Genomic DNA, 19,675 nt, shown 5'->3' with positions numbered 1-19,675 from the left:
ACTCATATAGACCCATTGCGATGTTGTCCTGCATCAGAAAATTGTTCGAAAAAATTATTCTACGACGTCTCGACACTTGGGTCGAGACGAACGGTTTGTTGTCAGATACTCAGTTTGGCTTCCGTAGAAATAAAGGGACGAATGATTGCCTTGCATTACTTTCGTCTGACATCCAAATTGCCTTCGCTCAAAAGCAACAAATGGCATCTGTATTTTTAGACATTAAAGGAGCATTTGATTCAGTTTCCATTGATGTTCTTTCAGACAAGCTCCACCAACATGGACTTCCAGCGGTTATAAATAATTATTTGCACAACCTTTTGTCAGAGAAGTGCATGTATTTTTCACATGGCGATTTGGCAACATTCAGAATTAGCTACATGGGTCTACCGCAAGGCTCATGCCTCAGTCCGCTCCTTTATAATTTTTACGTGAATGACATTGACAGCTGTCTAGAAACCCCATGTACACTAAGACAATTGGCAGATGATGGCGTGGTTTCAGTTACTGGACCCAAAGCTATTGATCTGCATAAACCATTGCAAGATACCTTAGATAACTTGTCCGTTTGGGCTGTTCATCTGGGTATCGAATTCTCTGCGGAGAAAACAGAGTTAGTCGTCTTTTCAAGAAAGCATGATCCCGCGCAGCTTCAGCTCCATATGATGGGAAGAATGATCAAACAGGTTTTAACTTTTAAATACCTCGGGGTGTGGTTTGATTCCAAATGCACGTGGGGAGGACACATTAGGTATCTGATAACGAAATGCCAACAAAGAGTAAATTTTCTTCGAACAATAACAGGATCTTGGTGGGGTTCTCATCCGCAAGATCTAATAAAATTGTATCAAACAACGATACTTTCAGTGATGGAATATGGATGCGTTTGTTTTCGTTCCGCTTCAAACTCTCATATTATCAAACTTGAGCGAATTCAGTACCGTTGTTTGCGAATTGCCTTAGGCTGCATGCATTCGACACATACAATGAGTCTTGAAGTTCTGGCGGGAGCTCTTCCATTAAAAGATCGATTTTGGGAGCTTTCATCACGCCTGCTAATAAGATGTGAGGTGCTGAATCCCATGGTAATTAATAATTTCGAACGACTAGTCGAGCTTCGATCTCAAACAAAATTCATGACAGTATATTTTAACCATATGTCACAGGAAATCAACCCTTCAAGATACATTCCTATCCGTGTCAGCATCCTAAATGCCCCTGACTCAACTTTATTTTTCGATACATCCATGCAGCGTGAAGTGCGTGGAATCCCGGATCATCTACGCTCGACGGAAATCCCAAAAATATTTTCAAGTAAGTTCAGGCATATTGACTCTGAGAAAATGTTTTATACGGACGGATCGCGAATTGAAGAAGCGACAGGGTTTGGTATGTTCAACAATAATGTTTCGGCCTCATTTAGGCTTCAAGAACCTGCATCTGTTTATATAGCAGAGCTAGCAGCAGTTCATTATAGTTTGAGTGTAATCGTCACATTATCTCCAAACCATTATTTCCTCTTCACAGATAGTCTGAGTGCAATTGAAGCCATTCGCTCAAACATGACTGGCAAGACTGAACCGTTTTTCCTGGGCAAAAAAAAACAGTGCCTGAACGACATATTGAACAATAATTATCTAATCACTATAGTCTGGGTCCCGGCTCATTGCTCCATTCCTGGCAATGAAAGAGCCGATATTTTAGCCAAACGTGGTGCTATTGAGGGTGAAATTTATGAGCGACCGATTGCTTTCAACGAATTCTATAGCTCGTCTCGCCAAAGAACACTTGCCAGCTGGCAAGCTTCTTGGGATAGAGATGATCTGGGTCGGTGGATGCACTCTATTATTCCGAAAATATCGACAAAGGCATGGTTCAGGGGACTGGATGTGAGTAGGGTTTTCATTCGTGTGATGTCCAGACTCATGTCCAATCACTACACGTTAGATGCACATCTCCTTCGAATTGGGCTCTCCGAGACTAATCATTGTGCTTGTGGAGAAGGTTATCGGGATATTGATCATGTCGTTTGGACATGCGTGGAGTATCGTGATGTCAGATCTCAACTAATAAATTCTTTGCGTACCCAAGGTAGACTATCCAATATCCCAGTTCGAGACATTCTTGCTTGTCGTGATCTTTCATACATGAAACTTATTTATCATTTCATAAAGAAAATTGGTATTTCAATTTAATAAAGGCCCCTTTTAAGACTTAGTTCTGATCCCAGCTGCGTCCATGAGTTCAACCAATAGCTAAATTAGAATAAAAATTATGTAATGATACAAACAAACTCGAAACAGTTTATGAAATTATCAACAAAATGTCTGAAAATAACAGCTTATTTTATAATTTATAGAAGTTAATCGTTTGGTTCAAATAATATTTCCGAGTAGATTTCATAATTAATGACGAGTTACCTAAGATGATATTTAAGCTATAAGTGAATATGTTTTAATAAATTCAAAACGTTGTGACTATGTTAGAATTAAATTAGGATAAGAATATTATGTAAAAGTGATGCTACGGCGAAGAAAAACTTATGTAAACTGCCTTAAGAAATAAAGAAAAAAAAAAATGAAAAAAAAAAAAAAAACTGTAGGCTTACATTCATCTTAAATCCACCGTTAATTCCATATACCAAATCCATTAATTAGAGTGCTATAACAATAGTTTTGCTTATTTGTCGAGCTAATTTTTCGATGATATTACTTCTTAAAACCGAAGCAAAAATACGGTATCCGATTTTATTACAATTCATTACGGTACTTCATATCATCTGATATGTAACTGTCCCACATTCATGCAACTACGTATCCGGGTTTTTGGTTCTCCATACATGGTTGAGTCTGTGTATGCGGAGCTCAAATTAAAGGATATTCTATCGTTTCTCACCCAATGAGGTAGGGAGCTACAATCAGAAGGATTCATCGTTCTTCCCTTAGTGAATTAATACCATCTGTATTGATCTTAAATAGGTTTTAGCAGATTGTTTGGCATCCCTTATGGGTTGCTGAATTTACCTCTGCTCGTACATACTGCAAAATCGTTCTGAATTCTTCTGGGAATGCAGAATGGTGTTGCTTTTCTAAAATCGCTAAATCCTCTTGGAGGTTGGAGGTTTTATTAACTGTGCATTTTGGCACCAGCAGATTGTTCAGCATCCCTGCGGGGATGCAGAACGATTTGTTTATTTATGTTTTGTGCTGTTTTTCCCACCTCACCCACTTCACAATTCCCTTCAATTTTCTTTTATTCTTCCCTTCCCATCACGAAATCGATAAGAAGCTACGGCAAGGCACAAATCTCCAAATAACTAGAGGAACGTGCCCCTTGAGCCAATTAGTTCTGATTCCTGATTCCATTTGTCGAGCTGATTCTTCGATGATATTACTTCTTAGACGCGAAGCAAAGATACGGTATTCGATATTATTACAATTCGTTGATTGAATGCTAAACATAAATATATTTTTGACGTACAATAACATATGTATATATTTGATATAGGACTACGCCTTTGTTTTCTATATAGGGATGCAAATTCAAAATACAGAAAATATAACCGCACAAGCAATGGTCCGGTTTTGAGCAACTACAGGTCGACGAATGTTGAACAAATTTTCGATATTATCACACCTACTGAATGAAATGATTGCTATACATCAATTCGATTAGATAAAACTATATATTTTCGAACAATACCGAATTTCTTCTGTTTTCCCAATTAGTGTTCACAGACCAACACAGACGATGGTATTGTATACAAAAGTTCACGGTTCTCGTAGACATTTCGCTCTTCAATGTGTGTCGTTTCGCCCTTAAACTTAGCTCTCTCTCACACGAAACAAGAATCAGTATCGAACCGACTTGCACTCTGTGCAGTTCGCTTATGCCGTATAGGAATTTATTTTATACGCCGTTTGCGTTGCATGAAAGATTTTCATCGAAATTCTTGTGTTTTTTGCATTCCTTGATCATGGAGTGCAGGATAATCGAGATCGGTATCCTTCATCACCACCAACGATTTTTTTCAGGGCATCCAAAATTTTCAAAGAATAATTGTCGAAAAAATATTTCGCATAGGTTTGTGCCCATGCTGAGTTTTTATGTAACACATAAAAGCCTCCTAAATATTGAAATCAAATTTTAGCAGTGGTTTTGACAATATTTCTGTAGTCCTACGTTAACATTATGAACAACCGCATGGGGTTGTCCCTCAAAGTTGTACACTAATTTATGTATATAACTTTTTGGAAGAGTTAAAATAAGCTAATCAGCGGAAGAAGTGGCAAATCTTGCGAATTTCACGAGACAGCTGTTTCAAATCGTAAATATTCTTCACGTTTCTATAAGATTTTGTCATTTCCTTCATCTAGGTGCGGTTTCATTGGGTCTCTTCATGAAGCCAATATTTGTTATAACATTCAAACATCTGTTCGACCAACTTTTTAATGCTTCATTTGTAAATTTAGAGCTTTTGTAGCATTCAAATTCTGCGATAAAAACTTCCGGCAACCTAATATTCAATCTTAGAAGCACTCTCAAAAATCATTTTTGCTTGATTTTAGACAGTAGGTTGACCGAAATCGGTACTGTTTCTCAACCAAGCATGCGTTATTTGAACCCACACCTAAACAGTTGCTTCATTCGAGAAAATCTTTTTCAATCGAAACTTATGCTTCAGGCCTTTTTTTCATATGATTTACGCTTAGCCCAGCTTTTGACCTTGTAGAACGACAATTCAGTGTGGCTAAACTTCGCTTGATCGTGTTGAGTCGGAAATTAATTCCCATTCTTTTTGAACCCTTTCAACCACTTCTTAATGAACCTCTTCGTAGTTTTAAGAATGTTAGCGGTCGTAGAATACGACAATTTCGGTCCTTCATCCTGGGCCCCCAGAAATACTGCCTCAAAGCGCTCCGCATACGAGCAACTTCGACAAAATGCTACTTTTTAGAATTTTCGGGCAAAAGCTATATGAAATAGTGCTGGATGACCGGAAAGTAAAGATGCGCAAATTAACAGTTCTGTGCATGATTCTGTAGATAAAAAAGATATCCTGCCTCTAGGTGCTGCTACTAAGGACTACAAATACAAACGCAAGTGCTCTACGGAAGCATGTTTGGCTGTGCTGATAGATTTAGATAGAGTGTTTTAAAACTGTCTTGTCATCCGAAAATCAATTCGGTGGAATAATCAATGACAGAGCTGGGATTTGGCGAACACCTGAACATGGACTGTAATGCTAGCTTCGAAAACAAAGTACACGTCGGATTTTCGCCCCCTGAGAATTAAATCCAGAGTACGTGTTTGATTGAAATTCTTCAAACGGCGACCACTTCTATTTGTTCCATCATCTTATTTCAGGCTTTCACTACCACGACAACTACACATGTTCACTGGGTTCAGTACACTGAGGCTAAATTTATCCGAAACCCATAAAGCACGTCAACACCAATCGCCTTCCACAGAAGCCAAGATGAGTGAACCCCAGCACTTTCACTGATTTCTATTACCGATACATATCATAATCATAAATTTCGAATGGTAATCAAGTGAAAGGTCAAACGACGTCACCTAATTTTGTACAAGCAACAAATCTGTTGAAGACATAGAAAATAGAATACTATTCCGAGAATTCCTAATACCAATTAAACTTTCATAATCAACCGGAATTGTGAAGCTAACCAAAATAAATAAACAACAGATCTGATTTAGAAACCCTAATGGATCTGAACTAAAACTCCAGACGTCCGTTTGTCTGTGCTTGCCGTGCTATTATTGGCACTGGACTTTCCTTAGCGACGTCGGTTGGGTTTTTCCTGCTTTAGTTAGCTGACCATATTTTGTTGATGGAGTGATTTGAATATAAATGAAATTGATTTCAATTTGCTTTCCCGTGAGTGTAAGAAAGGAAGGCATTAATTTATGCGGGAATTTTGCTTGGAAAACAAAAACAATTCAAATCGATTTTCAGTAGTGCGTGGCAGTAACGGCGATAATTGGTTTCTTGACATGAGCCGTTTTTCTACGAACAGAAAAAAAATATATGTCGTGATCCGATTTAATGTTCTGGGTTTCCAGTGTTTTTCGTAAAGCTAAAATCTTTTAGTTGAAATTCTGGTTACATTTTTTTAGAAACACTGTTCATCGCAAACTATAACTTTTCCCACCTTTCGAGTAGTTTATAATCTCCGGACCGATAGTATTCTCGTCCATTTAGTATCAAATTTAAAAAAAAAAACGATCCGATTTTAAATTCCCTCTGTGAGAGAGAGTCGGTCGGCACCATTACCCAGATTTTACTGATAAAGATTGCGTAGGGATGATGGAAACATACACCGGACGGAAACTTTTTCTGAGTCGGACAACTTCTATTCAAAATGTTTCTTGTCGATTCTTGCAAGCACCCAAAGAGATTCGTTGTTCATTGCCTACACCTTCACCTACATAATGAAACAGTTCGCTGATCGGTTAGGCCATCCACGAGAAAACGAAGTGAGGTAGGTACTTCCCGCACCGAAACCCGAGAAGCGGTATAATCGAATTCGGTTCGTATGGCCATCAACTAAAATGACGTGCAATCAGGAATCAGGAATCAGAACAAATTGGCTCAAATGGCACGTTCCCCTTGATATTTGGAGATTTGTGCCTTGCCATCAATTTGTTTTTAGCATCATTTTCCCGATATATAAGAGGGAAGGATTGAAAGGAAATGGTAAGGGTTGGACTAGGAGGATGGGAAAAATTGACGACACAAAAACACATAAAAGCAGAAGTAAATTCTGCACCCCTAAGGGATGCCGAACAATCTGCTGAGGATCACATTTAGTGGAAGCAGAAGTAAATTCTGAACCTCTACGAGGTCCCGAACAGTCTGCTGTTAATAAAACCTCCAACCCATGAGAGGATTTAGAGATCTTACAAAAGCGACACCATTCTGAACTCCCGGAAGAATGCAGAACGATTCGCAGTATGTACGAGCAGAAGTAAATTCGGCACCCCCTAAAGAATGCCAAACAATCTGCTAAACCCTATTTAAGGTGAATACAGAAGGGATTCATTCACTCCAGGAAGAACGATGAACCCTTCTGCTCATAGCTCCTTACCACATTGGGTGAGAAACGAGAGAATATCCTTCAATTTTAGCTCCGCATACACAGACTCAACCATGTATGGAGAACCAAAAACCCGGATACGTAGCTGCGTCAATGCGGGGCAGTTACATATCAGATGATATGAAGTACCATAATCGCATTCACACAAATCACACGAATAATACTCAGCACGTTGAATAGTAGCCATGTGATAATTGAGTTTGCAATGTCCAGTCAGAGCTCTGACCAGAATACTGCAATGTTGCTTGGAGAAATGCAGTAGACACTTTGACATTTTCAGATTTAAATCTGGTAGAAATGCTTTTGTCTGAGCGCAAGTTTGCAAGCTGCGCCAGTAGCTGGCATGTTTGGATGCAGCCCAAGAACGAATCTTGTGATTTATCCAACTAGTTGAAAGTGGTAAAGCTGGTTCAGGACCAACGAAATCATTCGTTGTACCAGCTCTAGCCAACTCATCAGCCCATTCATTTCCAGTAATACCAGAATGGCCGGGTACCCATAAGAAGTAAACAGCATTTGAAATGCTGAGGTCTTCAATTTGAGTTCGACATGCGATCACTAGATTCGACCGTGAGTCATTCGAACTGAGTGCTTTTAAGGCTGCCTGACTGTCGGAACAAAAATAAATTCGTTTACCACAGATCCTCTGCTGAAGTGCCGATTGTACTCCACACAGAATCGCGTAGATTTCTGCTTGGAACACAGTACAGTATCTACCAAGTGAATGAGACTGCTCCAGCCTCATTTCACGACAGTAGACACCAGCACCAGCACGACCATTCAACAGAGAACCGTCCGTATAACAAACTATGTGTTCATCAAGTTGTCGTTCCAGACAACCAGACAACCATTCCTCACGAAGAGGATAGCTCACATGGAATGTTTTGAAAGGAAAACTGCATGTGAGAGTTAGGTCACTAGGAGCGAGTAAATACTCATCCCATGTAACCATTTGAGACCACAAGCGAGTGTGGCTGGTAGCATAATCTAATGGGTTACTGTTCCAAAGCCCTGTAACCTTAAGACGGTATGCACAAGATAATGCTTCTTGTTTTAGGAACACATGTAGTGGTTTAATGCACAGTAGCGCCTCTAGAGCAGCAGTAGGAGTTGTCGTGAATGCTCCTGTCATCGCCATTAGGACCATCCTTTGGAGATGATTTAGCTTTGACTGAACTGTCGCGACTTCTCCTTTCTGCCACCATACAAGACATCCATATGCTAAAATTGGTCTAACGATAGTTGTGTAGATCCAATGAATATATCTGGGTTTGAGTCCCCATGATTTTCCAAAAGCTCGTCTGCATTGGCCGAAAGCCATACAAGCTCTCTTAATCCTGAAGTCAATGTGAGCAGACCAATTCAGTTTTGAGTCAAGAATAACCCCGACGTATTTAACTTGATCGACCACAGTGACCTCTGAACCGAAGAACTGTAACGGACGAGCTCCTGTGATTATCCTACGATGAGTGAAAAGCACCATTGATGTTTTGCCCGGATTTACAGACAATCCAACCTGACAACACCATTGTTCAACAGATCGCAGGGCTTGCTGCATTAAATCAAAGAGAGTGTTAATGCTTATACCGGTCATCAATATATGATAATCGTCGGCAAAACCATAAGTCGGAAATCCAAGGTTATTAAGTTTCCTTAACAAACCATCAGCGACTAGGTTCCATAAAAGTGGGGATAGTACACCACCTTGAGGACACCCACAGACACTCAGCTTTCTAATCTCTGGCCTGCCGAAGCGATGAACAAAGAAGTCGATTGCTAAGCATTGCGTGTATCCAATTTGTGATACTTGAAGGTATGCCATGACCACGGGCTGCTTCCAGAATTGAATTGAAAGACACGTTATCAAAGGCACCTTCAATATCTAGGAAAACTCCCAAGCAAGATTGCTTTTGTGAAAAAGCTTTTTCAATGTTGTACACAACATCATGTAACAGGGTTGTAGTGGACTTTCCACGCTGGTAAGCATGTTGCATTCCATGTAGCGGTTGCACGCCCAGACTAACATTCCTGATATAGTGATCGACTATGCGTTCCTTTGTTTTAAGAAGAAATGAGCTAAGACTGATAGGCCTGAAACTCTTCGCTTCCTCATAAGTGTCGCGACCGCCTTTGGGAATAAATTTGACAATTATTTCCTGCCAGGCTCTTGGAATATATCCAGTCGCAAGACTAAAAGTAAGTATTTTCTTCAAAACATGTTTGAAATGTTCATACCCTTTCTGCAGTAACACTGGGAAAACTCCATCCTTTCCAGGAGATTTGTACGGAGCAAAACTCTCAACTGCCCATTTGACCGATTCAATCGTCACAACGCTTCGAGCAAGGGCCCAAGAATCGTAACTACCTGAAAAAGTCTCGGGAAGAGCTGTCGGTGATAGATCCATACATCCTGGAAAGTGAGTGTTAAAAAGGCAGTGAAGTACATCACTTTCATCAGACAAGTGTTCACCATCTGAAGTTCTTAAGAAACTGACATTAAAGTCCTTAGACTTCGAAAGTAACTTATTTAATCTGCTAGCCTCGTTGAGACTAGAGACATTTGTGCAGAGGCTTTTCCAACCACTTCGCTCAGACGATCGAAGAGCATTTTTGTAAGCCCTTCGAGCCAACACGAATGCCTCCGACCCATCTCTGCGTCGGTGGTTCCAAGCTCTTCTGCATAGTTTCCTTAGTCTAGCAAGTTCAGCATTCCACCAAGGAGTTCCTCTAGTAGCTCGCACAATCCGAAGTGGACAAGCCTCTTCATATGCTGCAACTATGAGTGAATTTGTCTCGTCGACAACATTTTCCAAATCAATTGGGGTTTCAATTGTTGGTTGGTACCCGTAAAATCTAGTCGCCAAGCCCTCTTCATAGAGGTCCCAGTTTGTAGATTTGGGATTACGATATGTGACAATATCAAATTTAACGTTTGAATGATCAAAGAATATGTACTTATGATCAGACAACGAAGGTTCGAGCTCATCGGAGACGAGCCAATTCACCAACTCATGCGCAATTCTATCAGAGCAGAGAGTTACGTCCAAAACCTCCTCTCTTCCAGATCTCGCAAAAGTTGGGCGGTTTCCTGCATTGACTATGTGCAGGTTTGTACTGCTCACGAATTCCATCATATCAGAGCCTCTCGAATTTATATCTGTGCTGCCCCAAATGATATGGTGAGCATTTATGTCACTGCCGATTACAAGCGGTATATCACTCTTGCAGCAGTATGATACAACCTTTTTGAAGTCATCGCTTGGCGAAGGTTGGTTATGCGGTAAATATGCCGAACAATAGACATATTTCCTGTCTATGCCATCAATAGTCATACTAACTGTGACAGCACAAATATCCCGAGTTGTGAGCTCCGATATGAGAGAAACATCGAGAGCACTATTTGCAAGTATGCATGCTCGAGGCATTTCACGTGGATTTGTCATACCGATCTTGTTGAAGGCAACAAAGACTGGGTTTAACAATTTTCCAACGTAGAAGTTTCCCTTTTGGAAATATGGTTCTTGAACCAAAGCTATAGAAGCTTTACCTTCTTGAAGAAGTCTGGATAAATTCATAGTTGCTGTACGTTTATGCTGAAGATTGATTTGTGCCACTCTAACCATTATAAATTAGAGTAACGAACATTCCACCTCCAGCACCAACCGTACAACAACTACAAGAAACCAAATATATTGGCTTATAATCGCCTATAGCGAACCATGTAAGGATTTTTTTAAATGTTATTATCATTTAAATCCCACGAGTTGCGAAGAAAGAAGTCGTCCACTGTGCCAGAGCTTCGCTTAACACAGTAAGGGAACACCCCAAGATATTCCGTTCACGACTGCATTGTTTAACCTCCTGTAGCCATTCAGCCATCGGCACGGAAATACACCTTGGCTTAGGAGTTCCTATTTTTGTGGCCTTTTACGACATGGAACAGGAAACCAGTGGATCAATTCTTGGTAATCAACTAAAATGACGTGCAAACTCTGGTAGTTGTTCAAATTTTGATGATTTATACGATTTTTACATTGTACTTTAAACGACAGTGTTAGTTTTTGTTGAATCCGAAGAATATGCTTAATTTTTTAAAGGAACACAAGATCTTTCATTTGAAGCTAAGATTGGGAATATTCATTTTGCCATCTTTGAGTATATGAATATTATCTACTGTCGTTACCAGGTCAATTTAGAATTGTTTACGTTTTGTTGTTTGGCGACTAGAACATCTTTAACACACTTTACCATAAGCTAGTTAAAATCATGCCATCGCCGAGGAAAGTGAGTGAGTATAAAATATAATTCCTGAGCCGGAAGTCGAATCCGGATGAAATTTGGAAGTTTTGTATGGGACCATAAGACCTTTTGTTTGAAGTTTTTTAAAATCGGTCGTGTCTTTTCTGAGAAAAATCAGGAAGTAATTAGAAATTGGATTTTTCACTCCAATCACCCTGTACTTACGGAACCGCACGTCGGATCGAAATAAAATTCACTCTTGTTTGGAGCGAAACTCGCACTATGGACGTCCCGCAGCAGAACTGCTAACTCTGCAGTTTTATTCAATACTGAAGTAATTTTAGTGAAGAGTTTTTTTTCACAAATGGGTGGTCCTAAAAGCTCTCGAATCAGCAACATAATGAATTTTGATGATGATGAATTTTGACATAATGATCTGATTTGCATATTTCATTTCTGACTTTCTGGATGGTCAAATTGTGAAATTTTCTCCGATATTGAACACTCTTCGATGAAGTTTTTTCGAACGCAAAACAGTCAAATGCAGACTTTATTTGCACTCGATTCGTGCGGAGTTCACACTGTGAACGATGTACTAAAACGTATATACTCACTTCCGATTTGCATATTTCAACAGATAAGTTGTTCTAATAGTCCAGTTAAAGCGCCTTCTCTCCCTGAATGCTTGATTCTCTATCTGGAACTGAATTCTAAACCTGAAATCAGGCCCGTACCCAGGATTTCGCTTCGGGAGGGACCCTCAGATAAAAAAAAAATGTTACTGAAGATTATTTATGTACCTGATTCTCGGTATGCCTTTTACCGGCGTTTCTAACAGACACTTTAAACTTTTCCACTGGAACTGTCATTATGGAGTATTCAAATAATATGTATGACTGTGCCCGAGAGAAGGTTATAGTATTACATTTCTTCACGTTTACTGTCATGGTATTTCTGTAACACATGTCTAAGATCTCCTAAATATTGATATAGCACAACAATCCACAAGACTTGCGATGATACCGTATATTCTGAGAACATTCCTACTTTAAATGGCGACAATTCACTGCATAGAGTAGCACAGCCGATTCGTGGAGAACGGAAAACATCTTCTAAATTTATACGTCATATTGGTTGATGGTCATACAAATTCACTTTGGCTGTACTGATTTCGGATTCCGGTTCCGAAAGTAGTGGTCTGAAATTCCAAAACGAAATTTTCATCAATTTCTCAGAGACAAATTTACGTTTGAGCACAAATAATAGTACGAGGAAGCCAAATCAGGTAAACGAGGGTGATGCTCATCTGCTTCGTGTAAGGCCATTTCACAGCGATTTAGGTCTTCAATCGCTTGAATAATGTACGCTAATGGTCCTCCAAAAGTATACTATGCCGATCCCAGAAAACCGACATTGTGATTTTTTCGGCCCATTGAGACGCCCTTCGAAGCAATCGTACCGACTTCAGTCTATTGTCGAGTAATCATTCTGTTCTCTGGCGTATAATAATGCATTCAGCCAAACATGTACCCGAGGTGCGCTTGCGTTCGTCTTTCTAGCCCCAAATAAGTATGTGCGGGATCCAGAGCGGCAGGATATCTTTCTCATCTGCAGAATCTTGCTAAACTTAGGCACGCTCGCAAACTTTCTCTTTCCGGTCGTCCAGTACAATTTTATGTATTATCATTATTGTCATTTATTTTACCCCGGTTTCATCCTTCATCCATTTGATGTGGTTTTGGCTCTGTTCTACTATCGACAGTCTACTTTTGACCATCGCGTAACTCTCAAAACCTCTATCTCACGGTGTAATCTACAGCATCGGCCCATAACATTTTTCAATTTTTTTTTTGTTTTTGTTTCTGATTTCGGGAGAAGCGCTTCATAACGCCTATAACATACAAAAATAGTAACGCTTCGTAACGCTCCGTGCCGCCTATAACTTACTGAAAAATAACGCATGTATCGCTTCGTAACGTCTATAACTTACAAAAGAAGTAACGTTTCGTAACGCCTATGACCCACAAAACAGTAACACTTGTAACGCTTCGTAATGCTCATAACTTACTAAAAAGTAACATATGTAACGCTTCGAAATGCTCAAAACATATTAAAAAGAAACGTATGTAACGCTTCGTAATGCCCATAACTTATGAAAAAGTAACGTATGTGACGTTTCCTAATGCATATAACTTACAACAAAGTAACCTATGTAACGCTTCGTAACGCCTATAACTTACAAAAAAGTAATGCATGTAATACTTAATAACGCCTATAGCATAGAAAAAAATAATGCTCCGTATCAACTATAACTCACTAAAAAATTACCGCATGTAACGCTTCGCAACGCCTATAAATTTTGAAAAAGTAACGAATATAACGCTTCGTAGCATTTATAACTTACATAAAAGTAACACATGTAACGCTCCGTAACGTTTATAACATACTTAAAAGTAACGTAACGCCTATAACATACAAAAAACGCGTGTAACTTACTAAAAAGTAACGCTTCGTAACGTCTTTAACTTACAAAAGAAGTAACGCTTCGTAACGCCTATGACTCACCAAACAGTAACACTTGTAACTCTTCGCAACGCTCATAACTTACTGAAAAGTAACGCATCTATCGCTTCGTAGCGCCCATAATATACAAAAAAGTAACGTATGTAACGCTTCGTAATACCCATAACTCATGACAAAGTAACGTATGTAACGTTTTCTAATGCATATAACTTACAATAAAGTAACGCATGCACGGAAAGACCGAAATCAGCATTGTGGCGAAAAAAATAGTTGATTTTCTGTTTTTAGTTAGTTATTTTTTGAGACAACTAAAAAAATCTTACTTTTGCTAATTTAGATTTTTTAATTCCCATTCGCTTAATAATAATACAATATTTGTTGAAATTGCTATTGTTTTAGTTGAATTCACCAATTGAACGTGCTGTCATTTCTTAACTAAGGCACACTTTATTTCCATTCAACTAATTTTTTAGTTGAATTAGAGAAATGAAACGTTATTTTCAACCAACATAAATGGTTGAATTGGCTTCTGCAATTTGCAGCTATATGGCGCACTTTCACCGAAAAAAACGTTAACACCGTAATGACTACTAACCACTAGATGGCACACTACTACCGAAAAAAATTTCTGTTTGGCAGGTATAAATACGATGTTTTATTGGAGAAAAAGACATAAACGAAACATAAACTTCTTTTTGAACATTTTTCTTCTAAATCGCTGTTTTCTTCATTCGACTTCGCGAAGTCGACTCTCTCACTGAGAACTTTGAGCACTCGGAAAACAAAAACCGAATACAAGCAGTACACCGGACGGCGCAGCCCTGAAGGTGGGAAGAAACAAAAAACTTCGTTTGACATATACAATTAGAGTGCAACATCCGAAACTCACTTCACTGTTCCGCGTAAAAACATGATTACGCACAATCGCTTCAAATGCGCACACTACTAAGAGTTTACGGCATTTTTACATATAGGTTTAGACATTTAAATATGGATATATTGTAACACATGCGAAAAACATCAAAACAATTTGCAAGCAGTTTCAACAAAACTGTTCTTTTTAGCTTTTTGATGGATTGTTTTGCTTTGACACTTGTCATGAGTTTTTGGCTAATAAACTTGTTAATAAAACCAACTTCATTTTCGTTTTCTCTGTGCTGTCCTTCAGCAATGATGGGGATAGATAAACAGAAACAAATTTTCTGATTTTAATAACAAAATCAGTTGTCAATGAGAGTTTCGCGTTGGATTGAAGTATTGCTGGTTTGTGTCCATGATATTCGCCAACTAAACACAATTTTGTTGGAAATTTTGTTGTTACGAATTAGGCGCAGATCTAATTTAGGTCGTTCCGTGTGTAAGGGTTCTTAACGCCTATAACTTACAAAAAAGTAACGCTTCGTAACGTCCATAATTTACACCAAAAAAAGTAACACATGTAACGCTTCGTAACGCCTATAACTTACTTAACAATAACACATGTAACGCTTCGTAACGTCTATAACTCACAAAAGAGAAACGCATAGTAAAGTAAGTCGTATTCACGACAAAATCGAGGGAGTGTCCAATTTCGGGAGGGGTTAAGAGGATTCCTTGCATACCACAAAAGATAAAATTATGACAAGTTTTTTTTTCCATTCTCTTTCTTTCCGACAGGTCCTTGATGAACGCGTTTACCACATAAACTATGCCCCCGAATCACCGGAACCGTACTATCAGCCCACGGGGAAGGAGTTGCAGCCTCGCCCCGTGGGGGAAGAAAACGGAGTGATCGTTTTCAACTACAATCCAACCAGTGCTGTTCATTATGTAAGTTCTTCCCTTGCCTTGCCTTACCTCTCGGCCATGTTCCATGAATTTGTTGTTTTGTGCTTGTCGACGGTTGTGGTTGTTGTTGTTGTTGTTGCGCACCTAACGCCTACTGCCATCAAAAAACTCAACTAATCCATTAGATCCATTTGCTCGAGTTTGATCAACCATCTTTTGTTGTTGTTGACCGTACCCAGCAAGTGCTGATTCTCTAAATAGAATCTTTTTTTTGTAACACACCACCACACCTTCGGAAACTAATGTAACACACGCACATTCTCCACAAAAGACTTCCTTCTCCCGTTCGCCAAGCCTGTCGCCATTCCAGCTGCTATCCCCGGAATCGCAAACCGCCAGCGCCACTAACGTCTATCCGCAGCAGCTAGCTTTAGAGTGCGATAATCGAAACCTACTGGAAAATGATTCCGATGATGATAATGATATCGATATCGGTGTCGTTGTTGATGATGGTAAAGATAATGATGATGATGATTATGATGATAATTGTGACGACACTTATGATTACTGGCTACACTGGCAAGATTCAAAGGTCCCGTTTAAACATCAACTCGCTTACGACAATGATGACGATAATGATGATGAACAAGTTAAAAACGGAACTAATAATTGTCCTGTTCCTGTGTCTGATTTGGAATCTGAGCTTTCTATCGACAACGATAACGATGATGATAATGATGATGATGATGATAACGATAAAAATGAACATAGCGAAATTGTCACTAACAAATACCTACCGCCTGTGCAATCTTTGGAGTTTGAAAGCCAAATCCCACCAAAGTATGATCTTGCTAACGATAACGACAGCGATATCGATATTGTTTTCGTTGATGATGATGGTGATCATGAACATGATGAAATCGAACCTACTGATTATCTACTCACTCAAGCCTTAGAAAGTGAAATCCCAAATCCGTCGGAACATGAGATCAGCGTCAGCGATAACGATATCGACGTTTCAGTTGATGATCATAATGATGCTGATTGTGATGATGATGCTGATTGCGATGATGATGATGATGATGATAATGATGAAGATGATAGCGATCAAAGTGAGCCTAAAGCTACCCTTAACGATTTCCCGCAACCTGAGCAAACTTTGACAACTGAAAACCAAGCCCCGCTTGAACCGAAATACACTAACGATAACTGTAACGATATCTTTCGTGACTGTAATGACGATGACGATGATCATGAGGTTGATAATGATGTAGATTACTATCGGAAAGCTTTTCCATTCGAACAGGATCAGTACCGCTATAGCCCCGTTTTGGATCTGGACGATGACTCGCAGTGGCGATACTACGGCTACGAAAACGATACCGACGAGGACTCTTCGTCCGGTGCCGAGTACGATGACAGCTGTCTTCGTTACGAACCCAGCGAGTATGACGACGGTATGACGCGTGAGGAAATTAACGACGAGTCGGAAATCTTCACTCGCAAACAATTGGAGCAGCTAGCTTTAAATCAGATCCAGTCGGAACTTCCCGTCAAACCAGAGGACTTAACCGGTTGTTCATCTTCCTCGGCAAGTCCCGCTCAGGACAAGAAATCATCAGTAGTTCCGCAGCATCTAGCGACTAGCCGAAGTGACCAAAGTTTCTACGCTAGCGAACCGGAGTCCGACAACGACTCGGAAGGCGAACAGAGCAAACACGACGGGATTGACGAACCACCACCACTCCTCCTCACATCCACGATCACCAACCACACCCAAGACGCCGACGACAACCCGAACCCGAACAACAAGCACACTCTCCCGTCAACCGATAGCTCACCGAGTCCTACCGTTCCTCCCGTTCCGCAGTTTACCCGTTCGACGGTGGGTGGCTCGAAGGCCCAACCGACGGCGCACCCGAATGCGTTCGATCCGGACGATCTGATCTTCGAGTCGCGCTTCGAAAGCGGCAACCTCGGCCGGGCTATCAAGATTACGCCGACCTACTACGAGCTGTACCTCCGGCCGGACATGTACACCAACCGGCACACGCAGTGGTTCTACTTCCGGGTGAAGAACACCAAGGCGAAGGTCGTCTACAGGTGAGTGAATTTGTTTAAAGTGTGTGTTGAAGGTTTTGCTAAATGTTTCGAGGTGTTTCTCCCCGAAAAATGAACCATCAACTTTGGCACAAAGATAACCGGCAATTGGGGAAGGAAATCACTCCTAATCTTAAGGAAAATAGTTCGTCGATATGTAAAGTTGTGAAAGGGTATTTGTGACCGTACACAGAGTACATGTACGGAGATTTCCTCTAAAAGGTCAAGTCTTGGCATTACATGCCTTTTGTGGAATATGGCCTTTCTGTTTCCACAGACTTCGCAGTCGATTCTTAGCGTACAGAATCATTGCATAGTTAGTACTACGATCCTACTGACACTATGAATCCTTCCAGGACGGGGCTCGAACATATGACAACTGGTTCGTAAGACCAGCGCCGTATGCATTGAACCGCCAACGAGGGTGTACATAACTATTTTGATTTTTTTCCTAAACGTTCCGTCTTCATATTGCTTTTGAGATGAACCGAACGATTTGAATTATTACTATCGAATGTGTGAATTTCTTGAATTTCTACGAAAACGCAATGGTAGAGCAGCTGAACGAATTTGAGAAGTTTTGCGGGTTCAAGTCCTACCGATCTCGTTCAATCTTCTCATTAACAGAAAGTTAAATCAGGTTGATGATTTGCGATACGGAACCACACACCAGGCAATACTAAGAAAGGGCTGTCACTGTACACAGAGTACATGTACAGACGTCTGTAATTTCTCCGTATTTTCAAAGTAGCTCGAATTATTAATATTTTTTTTTCATTATATACGTGACGTTTACGTTTCGTCTTCCGGTTGTTTGTGAGATGAGTAGAATGATTTAAAATATTACTACTGAATATGATTTTTTTTTGTTGGAAAGTTCAATGGTAAAGCAAGGTGCACGAATTGGAGAAGGTTTGAAGGCTCCAGTCGTGCCTCTCCAGTCGAATCTGTTTCTTGCTACTCATTAACAGAAAGTTAAATCAAGCAGATGAATTACGAAATGAAACCACACAGAACTGCTGTAATAGCAGGCCAGATTAAAAAAAAAACATCAGTGACCGTACACAGTGTACATGTACGGTAAATTTGCTTATAAGTTTCCTACATTTGCAATGTAACATAATTTATTTATCTATGTAACAGTTCGGCTGAGAAGTTCGTATCGTTTAATAGAAACACACATTTTTTTTGCCAAAATTCGATTTTATTATTCAACATAATTGCCATCAGAGGCGATACAGCGATTATAGCGATCTTCCAACTTTTCGATACCATTTTTGTAGTACGATTTGTCCTTTGCCTCAAAATAGGCATCAGTTTCAGCGATTACCTCTTCACTGCTTCTAAATTTTTTACCAGCGAGCATTCTCTTGAGGTCTGAGAACAGGAAAAAGTCACTGGGGCCCAAATCTGGAGAATACGGTGGATGAGGGAGCAATTCGAAGCCCAATTCGTTCAATTTCAGCATGGTTTTCATCGACTTGTGACACGGTGCATTGTCTTGATGAAACAAAACTTTTTTCTTCTTCAAATGAGGCCGTTTTTTTTAAATTTCGTCCTTCAAACGCTCTAATAACGCTATATAATAGTCACTGTTGATGATTTTTCCCTTTTCAAGGTAGTCGATGAAAATTATACCATGCGAATCCCAAAATACAGACGCCATAACCTTACCGGCCGATTGTTGAGTCTTTCCACGCTTTGGGTTCGGTTCATCGCGTGCAGTCCACTCAGCTGACTGTCGATTGGACTCCGGAGTGAAGTGATGGAGCCATGTTTCGTCTATTGTTATATATCGACGAAAAAAATCGGTTTTATTTCGATATAACAGCTCCAAACTGCTCAGAATCATCAATTCGCTGTTGTTTTTGATCGATTGTGAGCTCACGCGGCACCCATTTTGCACAAAGCTTTCTCATATCCAAATA

At 39.9% G+C, this 19,675-nt stretch overlaps 2 protein-coding genes across 4 annotated transcripts in view; one reads left to right on the top strand and one right to left on the bottom strand.

Annotated features, from left to right (window-relative positions):
- The window catches only part of LOC131425912 (glutamine-dependent NAD(+) synthetase), a 151,112-nt gene that overhangs the window by 90,018 nt on the left and 41,419 nt on the right, over positions 1 to 19,675 (bottom strand). The window lies entirely within an intron of this gene.
- The window catches only part of LOC131425911 (cytosolic carboxypeptidase Nna1-like), a 113,678-nt gene that overhangs the window by 52,820 nt on the left and 41,183 nt on the right, over positions 1 to 19,675 (top strand). For 2 of the 3 annotated variants that reach the window (XM_058588199.1, XM_058588197.1), the window contains exons 3-4: positions 15,537 to 15,689; positions 16,954 to 17,750. In XM_058588199.1, the coding sequence (XP_058444182.1) occupies positions 15,537 to 15,689; positions 16,954 to 17,750 (950 nt within the window). The remainder of the gene's footprint in view (positions 1 to 15,536; positions 15,690 to 16,953; positions 17,751 to 19,675) is intronic. The other variant, XM_058588200.1, reaches the window with a different exon arrangement.

The sequence above is a fragment of the Malaya genurostris genome, chromosome 1 (genome assembly GCF_030247185.1).
Source record: "Malaya genurostris strain Urasoe2022 chromosome 1, Malgen_1.1, whole genome shotgun sequence".
NCBI classification, from domain to species: domain Eukaryota; kingdom Metazoa; phylum Arthropoda; class Insecta; order Diptera; family Culicidae; genus Malaya; species Malaya genurostris.
Note: the sequence above shows the minus strand (reverse complement) of the source record. Positions and strands in the feature narration are given on the sequence as shown.